At 39.0% G+C, this 12,632-nt stretch overlaps 1 protein-coding gene across 1 annotated transcript in view; it reads right to left on the minus strand.

Annotated features, from left to right (window-relative positions):
• The window catches only part of LOC109624258 (chemokine-like protein TAFA-5), a 47,133-nt gene that overhangs the window by 12,100 nt on the left and 22,401 nt on the right, over window positions 1-12,632 (minus strand). The window contains exon 3 of the mRNA XM_020078809.2: window positions 7,316-7,443. Coding sequence (XP_019934368.2) covers window positions 7,316-7,443 — 128 coding nt within the window. The remainder of the gene's footprint in view (window positions 1-7,315; window positions 7,444-12,632) is intronic.

Below are 12,632 nucleotides of genomic sequence, written 5' to 3' on the forward strand. Positions count from 1 at the left end.
ATTTTTGATTTACTCAGGATGTTTAATATGCTCCTGAGGAGTTGCAGTGGGCAGAGCAGGAGAGGTTTGAGGTGTGGAGACCTCAGCTTCTCTTTTAGTCATCTCATCCACAACCACATTACATCCAGAACCAAACTGACACAGATGTGGTTGTTTGTAGATTTGTCACCTTCTTCTGTAATCACTCACTGGGTATACAATGAGTTAGTACATCACTTATTCCTCAACAATCAAAGTTACATGTTACATTACTCATTACTTTACTTTCCTTTACTATCTGTCAGCCTTGATAAATGTGCCTTTAAAAAACTCAAATTCCTCTACAGCCACATCTACTGTATTCAACACGTGTATTTTTAATACTTCTATGTATATTTCCCATAAAATGTGTTTGGTGTGGCAAGTGTTTTCCTGGGGGGGAGGACCAGCATCACACATTAAAAAGAGCCTTGAAGAAATGTCTTAAAGTGGATCAACACACAACAGCTTCTTCTCCAGTGATGAGTCTGTAAAGACTGTGTGAAGGAGAAAACTTTCATCCACACGTATTATCACCATATACATCCTCTACTCTCCCTCTACTACCTCCTCTGGGCTAATTGAACGTCATTTGTTCCTCTGATCTCGCTTTCTGAGTTTTAATGAACGCTGACTCCTCTCCTCATGTAAACACAGTAGAGCATTGTGTCGGTCCGCCCACTCAGCGCTGCGTCTCTGTAATTTAATTTGCCTTACAGCGAGGCAATCAGATCTGCTGTCCTTCATTAGCAGTGGAGCTTGTTTGTGTGAAGCTCCTTTAAAATAAGGGAGATTCTTTTGTCTGTGAGCCGGAGGCAGAAGACGCAACAGTGAGCCGCTACTTTCAACCAAAAGAAGACGAGCGAGGAGAGCGTTGTTGTGTGTCGGAGCCCGGGGAGACGTTCATCATTCTGGAGTGGGAGTCGGAATCATGGTACAGGTTTACGAACAAGATAAAATCTCAAACCACTCACAGTATCATGCTGTCAGGCCTGGTTTAGGGTTATTTATACCTAAAATGTTCTTAATGTCCTCATTAAAATGAACATAAATTATTCATTTAAAAAAAGTTAGAGCTTTTAGAGGATTCATTCATAGACACATGCAGGGTTACATGTAAATGAAGGGATTTTTGTGTCACTTCGGTTTAAATAACATAATGATCAGAACGTGTAAATACACATTACAAAGTCCAAAATCTCATATTTGATCTGTCCCTTTGATGATATTTAACGTGGATATTTCAGCCTTCAAACACCTTTAAATCATCTTCGTTTAGGTGCTGTTAAACAAGTAAACAGAAACACGGTCCAAGATAATGACTTAACAAATAGATACAGGCAGAACAAATGATTTTATGTTTCAGTCGGGGCAGGCTGAAAAAGTCACACATGAAGGAAAGACTTAGTCCTCAAACATGTCCCTCCTTTGAGATGTGCTGTAGTTACAGTTGTGTTTCTTTGTTCCCTCTGTGTCATCGAGAGGCCGTGAAGCGACGCTCCAGCGGTCAGAGCAGCTGCTCATTCTGCTGTCCAGCTTCACAACAAGTTCCCAACAGAGGAGAAAACTCTCAGACCAGACAGATGTTTTTCAGGAAGCAGACTGACTTGTCTCAAACCCACCAGCCAGAACGCAGGAATGAAAAGAAAGAGGTTTGGGGTTGTGATGCAGGACCCTGTCAGCTCTCAGACGCTCAGAGAGGATTCTTGCACATTAAAGTCAAATTTAATGCTTTTATGACCATTTTAAGACCTCAATCACAGTAATTTAAGAACCAACATATTTCATAGAGAAGATGATTACTTTAACCTATTAATAGGCTTAATAAGATAACAGAATAATAACATTACAGGAATTGTTTTAAAAATATGTGTACTTTACAATATATATACATACATATATTACAAAAAGAACAAAAAGATATATATATATGTGTACACACACACACACATGTATATGTTCTTTTGTGTTGGTTAATATCTATCACAGTTATGGTATTTTGTCCTCTTTTATGAGTCTTTTCAGTTCATGTCTCAACAGTGTTTTTGTTACATTTTGAATTCATGTTTTAAGTTTGTTCAGTGTTCCTCTGTTTCCTGTTTTATTTTGTAGTCCCTGCTCCCGGTGTGTTTTCCCCATTTGACTTCCTGCCCTCATCATGATCACCTGTTTGTCTTGTGCCACCTGTCCCCACTTACTGATCACTTCAAGTGTGTATTTAAGTCTTGGTGTTCCCCCCATGTGGTTGTTGGTTCGTCGTCGTCCCTCTACATGTTCAAGTGTCCCGTCATGTACCTTCGTCATGTTCATGTGTCCCGTCACCTCTCGCCACGTTCCTCGTAAGTTCTTTCATGTCTTTCCCTCTTCCGCTCCCATGTTATGATTGAGTGTGACTTTTGTTAATTTAAGATTCCTTTTGTTACGTTTACCTTTTTAAATAAAGGACACTTTTTGTTAAACAGTATTTAGTTTCTGCGTCTTGGTCCACCTGTTCCCCTTTTTCTACCGCATTCCCCCCCACACCTACCTGACAGAACGAACCAACAACCACATGGGGGGAACACTGAGACTTAAATAAACGCTTGAACTCATCAGTAAGTGGGGACAGGTGGCACAAGACAAACAGGTGAGCAGGGACTACAAAATAAAACAGAGGAACACTGAACAAACATAAAAACACTGTTGAAACATGAACTGAAAACACTCATACAAGAGGACAAAATACCATAACTGTGACAATATCCTGTTTAATACAGTTATCATTATTACCATTGTTGTTACTACTTCTATTATTATAATGTTTGTTTATAAGTTTGTTGGTTGTTCAATGTTATGGTCATTTCTTCCAATAAAGCTTCATTGACTTGAATATAAAACTTGTTTTCTATCACAAAACTATTATGTCGATAAGTGCTCACTTATTCTTTACATAAACCTCACGACCACTCAACAAAGTTCTGATTTACCACAGAGGGCAGGTGGGATACACACATGCTACCTAGCAGGAGTGCCAAGGTAACGCTAGCACTCGTTAACTTTAGCGTCTGTGTGCTCCCTGCAACAGGCTGATCTTTTTAGATGTGCAACGGTGGTGTTTTCCCAAAATTACAGTATAGCCTAAAGGAATATAAATGATCCATGTTCTGACGGCTTCATTATGCTTCTTTCCTGAATTTGCAGTCGTGTGTTAAGAAAGTCTGCTGTTAAATGGTTCATACACATCTGACACTGATAGACATTACTGTGGCATCACAGGCTCATTGCACACACCTGACCACTGATTTGCAAGACTGGGAATTGTGTGGCCCTGTGTTATGGTCTCAAAATATGAATACTCAACATTCAGCGTAGAAGAAATCAACATTTTGTGTGTTGGGAATAGAAACATACAACAGAGTCTCTATTAAAGTTTTAAAGACCCTGTGCATGACAATTTTCCCATCAGATTTAAATGCACTGCCGGCAAATGTAATACTTTGCAGCCAATTTAAAACAATATAAGATCCTAATTTCCTTGATTTTAATTTAAGACTTTTTAAGGAGCCGCAGGAACTCTGTCAGAGGAAACTCTCAGCTCTGACAGCAGAACACTAATCACAGCCTTTAATCAATAGGGGATCAGGGGAACTTCATTTCAGTTTCTTTTTAGCCATGAATACACACAATTTATTTTTAAGTCTTGTATCCATGGACTTATTGCAACTGTATATATGTGTCTTTGTTTAAACGAGTTTCTAATCAGCTTTGAGCAGGGACAGGACACAGACTTCACATATGAAAAGTGTTTGGGCTATTGTTATCAATAACGATGCACTTTTATCATAACTTTAACCAAGTGCCGCCACTGGTCACCGACTGAGAGAGTATATGCGTATGTTTGTGTGTTTATTATGACTAATACTTTCAATCACAACTGTTTACTGAACAGGTAATTGATTATTGATTATGCATGTTAGCAATTCTATATAATTGGTAAGTGTTCAAAACTTTAACATACACTAGGATGTTGCCCGTATCTCTTTAGCCTGGGGCCCTCAAAGTCTCTTGAAACAGCCCTGAAGATGATCTGATACAGCTCAAAGCTCCAGAAGTGAACAGCAACAATTTGCAGGCCAAAGCTGATGTATGGTCTATATTTTATTTTATTTTTTTATAAAAGTGTCGGTGACAAGACTCTACTGCAGGTAAAGAAACAGAAACTGCAGATGATCATAAACTGTAGCTATTTGAAGTGATGCAACATGGAGCAACTACATGGTTCAAACATAGTGCCGTAGTATTTTGTAATATTTAAGGTGTAATTTATTGGCCAAAAGAGATGAATCGTATAATAAATAAAGTTAAATTGTAACTTCATCCCTAAGTTTGGTGTGAAGTGTCTCTCCCTAGAAATTCAGAAAATGCCTTAAGAAATACACACGCACACACACACACACACACACACACACACACACACACACACACACATTTGCAATATAGCTTAAGGGCTAAATTATCTATGTTGCCAAATTATGCGCTTTATGGGACCATGTAATGCTTATCAGATAATTTTCTATTTTTGCTTGTATTCAACCTCGGATATTGATTTATGGAAACAACTAGTGACTTTCAAATAAAAACTGGTAAAACATAGATCACCCGGCAAGTTTACCCAGTACCCAGTGTTTCGAAGCATATGTGGTATATCTCCAAATACAGCACATATAGTAATAATGCTTGATTTCGGTGTAGTGTGTAGTCAAAGTTTCCCTGAAAACAGATATATCAGTTATTGTCAGACCTTTTTGTGCAATGGGTTTTTGAAAGCAGACGAAACCAATTCAATGTACAATTGTGGGACAATTATGGAATTTCTCAAATTTCAGAATTGAGTTACCCCGGCTTCACCACCGTCAGGAATCTGAATTTATCTTGAAAGAGGTAGGCTTTGTTCTTTTGACAGAGGGTTACTCAAAAATTACACAGTATGAGCACTCCATAGTAATTGTGGCAGTAGTCTAACTACTTAGTCCAACAATATCAGTCAAATGAAGAACTTATGGCAATAAAGTCTTTTACCCGTCATCACAGATAGCAGAAGAAGCAAATGTTTGTTCATCTACGAACGTGTGAAGCTTTGGTGCAGCTTGGTTGAATTTAAAGGGGACGTTGGGTACTGACGGAGTTATGAACTTGTTCTGTTTTCTTAATAAATCTAATACTTAACCGCCACTTTGTACTTAGTGACCGCACTTTTTCCATCGCTATGGCAAACCATGCAAGGAGCCTGCAGTCTTCTAGTGATGCTTGGCTGGGATTTGCCAGCCAGGGGTTCTTGAATGGCTTTGGCTTAATGGCTCTTTAATCCGCCAGGGGCTGTCAGTCTACGTGGGGCCGGCGTGGTTTGCTGAGTAAATGTCAGGGATTGTGAATAAAGCCTATAAATGGTCATCAATGCTCCATTTTCAAGTTTCTGATGCGCAAACACAAAAGATGTCAGAAAGAACGGATCATTCCAAAAAATCCAGTGACAGAAAACCTTAGTCATGGTGTAGACATGCATGTATAAATGTGAAGGGGACCATCTTTTAAAGGAAATTTTGCATTGTAAGTGACAATGTATGATACATACAAATTCACTTAAAATGAACATACACTCCTTTTAATGTTACCTAATATTTATTTATACACATATATACATTTTCTTTTGAGAGGGAAAGAGGGTTATGAGGGGGTAGGGGTATAGCAGGGGATAAGGGGGGTGATAAAGGGAATGTGAGAGGGTGAGCTACAGGAGGAAGGTATTAAGGTGTAGGGAGCTACTGATACTTGGCCTGAGGACTGAATATCTTTCTAATTAATCGAAAGACTTCTCTTCTTCTTTTTTTCCTCCTCCATTTGTTTACTCTCCTCTTCCAGCTCTTTCGTTTGCTCGTTGAGTTGTTTCTTGTTCTCATTGAGTTCCTTCTCCTCCTCCTCCATTTGTTTCCTCTCCTCATCCAACTCTTTTTTTTTTGCTCGTCTAGTTGTTTCTTGTCATTCAATTCAATTTTATATGAATTGTGATCTCCTTAAATGGGCATGCCATTGATCTTCCAATATTCTTAAAATCAAGATTCTAAAGATTAAATCCAGCACTAAGCAGCTATTCTGTTTTATATGTATATGTTTTACTATTCTGTGAACAATGCGAGGAGGTTATGGGCAGAGGCGGACCGATTCAGGGTGGAAACTGACGAGTAGCGATGCCAGTTCACACTTAAAAAGAACTAGTTCAGTTCATACAGATGAGAATGAACGAGTTCACGTTCATTTGTTCCGTTTTTATTGGGATTATTCAGATGCTGATCATGTGTTTAGTTATTAATGGACGGTGTTGGATCATGAACCTGTGTCACTTAAACACTGAATCCTGTGTGTGTCGCTCTCCAACGTGAGCGTTTTCAAGAGAAAGACATGAAAATAAAAACATTCAAGGGAGAGGAAGAGAAAGATAGGGACAAAGGGAAATTGAGTATATTTTGTTATTATTTCAGTAACTCCATAATTGACCTCCTATTTCCTTGTGTGTTATCTTCTCACTTAATTAAAACAAGATATAAAACAGAGGCCTATCATCAACCTAATCTGAGATCCTGCTGAAAACCAGGGTTATAGATGACAGATATTCCATGTGAATAGACAATATGGTTCATTCTTATTGTACAGAGATCATATTGTTTATGAAAATAAGATTTTACTGTGAGTGAATTTGTCTGTTAATATGTTTTGTTGGGTTGGGAAGAAGTGACAAGTAGGACTCATTTTATAATGAAAGAAGATGGAGAACTACGTATGCGGAGGGCCCCATGCCTGTGTTCGCCTTGGGCCCCCAAATTGTTAAATCCGCCACTGGCTACGACTTCAGTTGCAGCTCACACACTTTTGAACAGAAATGTCATATGAAGAAGAGGCTTCCCGTCTCCTAAGTTTCCTGATGGTCGTCCTGATCTGTTTGAACCACTGGTACAGGCAGCTGGTGCTCAGACAGCCGGGGCTAAACCGTGTCTGAAGAGTGCGGTGGTGCAGCACCGCACAAACCACTGGCCCAGGCGACTGTCTCAGCCAATGAATCAAATGGTGCGTGTATAAGATAGACAGTCAAGGGGCAGAAGAGGATGGGAGCTGTCTCCGAATGCCTTCCAGCAGTATGTGTATATACCTGCCTTCTTCACAATGACCCCACACCAGTTTTGGGACATGGCAGGACCCAATCTAAGGTGTAAACCTGTGGAATATCTGTCACACGACAAACACAAGGGTACAGTTCACTTCTCACCGTGGTGGTCTTGACTCGGCCTCCTGGTTGCGTGCAGGTCCAGCCCGACTGATTGACCAGGAGATCACAACCTTCATCGTCCAAACAAGGACTCATCTCACACCACTGTCGACTCCTGACGATACGAACTGAAGAAGAGTGGGAGAAAAGACAGGTGAGGTTTCATGTCATTTGTATAAACCTGTCGATGTGGCTCAGTTCCTCCTGACTGTCCTCAGACTTTTTACATAATATCTGATGGTTTTGTCCTCAATGTTTTTTTTACATTTTAAACAGACAAAAGCAGATAAATGACAGTTTGGAGAGTTTGAACAAGTAATTAGCCAGTTCTCTCTTGCTGTAATACCTTGAATATCTCATATTTTTCAGCTTCATTCCTGTGTACACATTGTTATCCCACCTTAACATCCAAAATGGTTTGTGCATGTTGGTAAATGTATACACCTACATACAGACTATCACAGTAATTAACATTAGAAAGAAAAATAAATTGACCCTGATTCATGCTTTTCTTAACTTCTGTCTTGTAACATTTGTACATTTATTTGTTGTAAACTTACCAATTTAATATATTAATAACTCTACTCTTACCATGACAATTTGTTAGTCTTTAAATTAAAATTGTATTCTAACCATTTTAATTATATTTTCATTTAAACTTGGAGGAAAACTGTTTCCCTTTTATGTCACAGCTAATTCTCAATATTTTTATTTAAATGCATTGTTTTTTTCCCTCTCTGTTAGTTTTATTTTTCTACTTGAAATTATCTTCAAAACATTCTGAAACCCAAACTCAGTCCAACATCATAGGAATGATCCTGTTTACTGTACACACCTCCTCCTCATCAAAAGCTCAGCTATTTATAAATAAATAGGACATTCTCACAACTACATTTGCATATTGTGGCTCCCCAATTGGCCCACAGAGGGAGCGGAGGGGATGATGAAGAGGAGGATCATGAAGAGGAGGATGAGTGTGTTTAAGACGATGAAAAGAAATGAAAAGAATCTAAGGATGTTCACGGATATCCCAATTTTTCATCCCTGGTATTGGTCAAACTCCCAAAACAGTGAACACATATCCCACAATGCAGCTCCATGACATACACCCCTGACGGTGCAGACCTTTCTTTACTGAAAATCACCTCCCTTCGTTCACACCTCCAGTGTGTAACTCATGCTCTCCATTTCTCATCGTGCCCTTAAATATGTAAATATGTATTATTTGTGGATCTTCCCTTTTTTAATAATTCTTAGACGATATAAACATCAGATAATTAACATCAAATACAGACAGAACTGAAGAAGGGTCAAAGGCCACAGTGATCAAGTACATGACAATGTCACTCTGGATCATTAATGCACGACACTACAAAGTAAAAATACTGTCAATGCCACAGCGGAAGAATATCAAACAAACATCTGCCAGCAGTTAACAGTGTGCGCATCTAATCAGATACGGCCTCTGTACCCAGAGGGGAAAACATATGAGGGAGATCAGATGGAGATGAACCTGATTAGCGAGAGGAGAGATAAGAGGAGCATCAAACTCAGCAAAAAAATTAAAGAAACATTTCCTGAGTACAATATATACAGAATGTATGTCATCAGTGTGCCGGCTGTTAGGATTCTTCTGTATACACTATTCGTAAGTGAAAACTCATTGCCCTCACTGTGGCTTTTTAAACAATCTGGTTTTATTATAAGCAAAATATCAGCATAGTTTGAGGTACGATAGCCACATGATGCAATGCAGTAGATCAAATGTAAAGGCAAGGTAAACTAACATAATAATGCATGAAAAAGCATACCATGACAAAAGAGGATTAATGAACCAGTGGAACATAAAGTCATGTAATGTGATGTAGTGCATAGTAATGTAAAGCCCACTTCATGCTTCTGCGTCAAAGCTACACTGTAGCTTATGAGTAGATATGTACCAGAAGCAGAGCCCCATGCCATTCCCTGAGGTGCACCTCCCCTGAAATGTAACTATGTGATGAGGTGACGCAGACTGCAGTTCTTTAAAAAAAAATATTGCCGTCCAACATCTATCAGTTCCAAATCCAGCACGATCCTCTCGCCATTGCTACGGCATAGCTTCCACACAGAAGCATGAATTGGGCTTAACACAAGGAATCATAACATAACACAATATATCACAATGAAGGGTAGCATGATTAGATAACATTACATAACATGCCATTAAACAATGCAGTGGAACATAACACAAATACTGCTATTAAATACAACACATAATAATACAACATAATGTTCAACAAATACATTAACATAAGCAATTAAACTTTTTGCAGGGCAGTGTGACGCCAAGGCAACGTTAAACCAAGTCTACAATGTAACCCAAGGCAAAATAACATAATCAACTCATCCGTCCATCCCTTGTCTATACCGCTTATCCTTTTAGGTTTGCTGTGCTGGGGAGTTCGAAATAAATAAAATAAAATAAATAATTCTAAGTTATATTACTTAAGGAAATGTAATACAAGGTAAAGTAATAATGCAAGGTAGAGAAACACAAAGTAATGTAACACAAGGTGAAGGTCATTTCATGCAACATATTTAAAAACAAGGCATTATCTTATCTTACCTTAAGGTACAGTACCATTAGTAACCCCAACCCCATGTAGTAGGACATTATGTATCACATAGTAATGTGACATAATGTAACATGTCGTGAAACAATGCAACACTGATGACATTATATCAAATACCATAGTATTATATAAATATAATGTATTGCAATATAAATGGAAATGACATGACAACCTGATACAGTATAGATATAATGGTGGTTTATGTTTTTACAAGAACCAACAGCAGGTATCCTGTGTAAAAGCCACTCACACACACACCCAGAGGATTCCCTGCTGTTTGTGCGATACTTTCCTGACCCAGTCACTGCCATCATTCCAGCGTTGCCCTCATTCCCTGCACTGAATTACACTCTACGAGCTCAGCCTGGGGAAGGATGAAGAAAATTAAAGTCTGCTTGGGCCTCAGATACATAACCAGGTAATCAGTTCTCCCTTTGGAGCAGCTGACTACTAGTATGATTGTGATAGCCTTTTAGCCCCCAATTATCAAACCAATTTCCTATTGAACAACAGCAGCTCCTCTCAGCCATGACACTTAATTAAATTCTCCCACTGCCTCACGCCTTTACCGAGATGGAGAAAAAGAAATGCTCTGGAACCAGAAAACACTTCAGATGCTCCTTAATTCATTAAAAGTTATTTTTAGAATTTAGTTCAGGTTAAAGAGGGAGTTGGAATTACAAATGGCATAAAGTGTGCACCAAAGGAGAAGTAATGAGAAGGATATCAGCATCGTGTCTATGTGTGAAATAAAGAAATATGTCCAGGAAATATTCATGCTAGCTTTGGACAAACACTTCACAAAGATCCATCAAAAAGACACAAAATATATCAACAACCACCATCCATCCTGGTAAACTTGCTGATGTCATCTGGCCGTGTTGATTACTCAAAACTCTTAATTGCTTGCTATGTGAGGGAAATGGTGGAAGATGGAACAACTGAGGTAAATGTGGAAACTCAACCCAGCAAAAGCAAAATCTCGCATTGGATGAGGCAAAATAGGTGAAGACAGAAACTGATAGAAGCATAGGTGTAACAGAGTGGAATGCACAGCTCCACCTCGAGCCCAGTCCTGGAACACTAAGCGGGCTGGTACAAACTTGTTTATGGTTCAACTACCCACTGATACAACGTCTTTTCTGGTTATATCCCCAATGGTGAGTCAGCCTGGAGAGAGTCCTCTAAACCGACAAACATGCGACCAGTGCTCTGTAGCAGTCAGTATGGGGCGAGGCAGTGTGGCTTCAGAATGCTGACCGAGTTGAACATGTCTTCTTCTATGTCCTGGCTAAAAAGACAGCAGTGGTCTGCAACTATGTCAAACCAATGACAGTTCTTCTATTTCACCAAAGGCTGACACATACATTCATGGGTATCTGATCTCCATCATGGCAGCAACATTCAGAGCATCACTTCCTCTTTACTAATTTGTCTTCAAAGTAAAAGCACAACATGTTTTGTTGCTGCAGTGCTTTATATCAATTAAGCTGAATTACAGAGGCTTTATCATGACAATCTCTGAACTTGGGTGTGAAAATTGTGTTGATTAGTTTACTAAATCATCAACATATGCATGTATATACATGTAAATATATATATGCTACATACATGAACAATAATAAAATCCACTTTACAGACGAACCAGGAAGGATGAACACAAAGTTTTCTAACTTCACTCTGCACCATAGACTGTTTATAAAAAGCTCTGCACACAAAGTCCAGCACACAAACAAAATAAAAATGACAGTATATTGTAGAACTGTTTGAAGAGGAGTCACTAATGACAAGGAAATATTCTGAAGTTGCCCTGGAACATTACCACAGACCAAGCAAAAAGCCCATTACAAACAGGCAGGTTTAGAAGTGGCACTGGACTAGTTGATATAATGTGTGATTTCATGTTATCTCTCAGGTTTGGTTTCTAAGCACACATTTCACCACCTTTCTTCCTGTGACTCAGCAGTGCAGCACTGAGCCTCCTCAAGTTCCCCCTGAGACCTGATGGGGTTTTCAAAGAACTGGGTGGTGAGAAACAGCACTGCCCTGCATGAGGGGACAACATGTAATCACCTGAGGCGAGGATGGAAGCCTGCAGCAGCCGCACCATTTGTTGATTTCTCTTTTTCTGTCATCATCCCAGTGCATCACTGGACTGAGTGACCAAGCCTGGCGCTTCCCTCCATAACAACTCCATTACCTCAGCAGTATCTCAGTGTTTTATCAGATGCCTCACAGCGAGGCTGAAAATGCAGCTGTTTCCCTAAATCATCTGGAAACAGTCAGCCTGAACACAGTAATTCAGAGAGAAAAACAAAACAGAGTGGATCTGATAAAAGTATCCAACCAGGGCCTGAAACAAACCACACTGATTAAACTGAGCAGCCCAAACTTCAAGGTCACAATCACATCAGTTTGAAAGTCAAGATGTATGCACACATAAGAGTTTGTCTGGTCCAGCAGTATGATCTAATCTGATTAATGGACACAATCTTGCATAATGCAGGTATACGCCTGATGAACAGATGAGCACACACACACTAGCACACACATAAAATATATATACAGTTTATATATATATATATATATATATATATATATATATATATATACACACACATTATTAAGATTATTAAGAGCAGTCATCATTCATACATCTATAAAAAAACAGAGGCCAACACAGTCTTTTTAAAGATCTTGTT

Source organism: Paralichthys olivaceus, chromosome 7, assembly GCF_024713975.1.
Source record: "Paralichthys olivaceus isolate ysfri-2021 chromosome 7, ASM2471397v2, whole genome shotgun sequence".
Lineage (NCBI taxonomy): Eukaryota > Metazoa > Chordata > Actinopteri > Pleuronectiformes > Paralichthyidae > Paralichthys > Paralichthys olivaceus.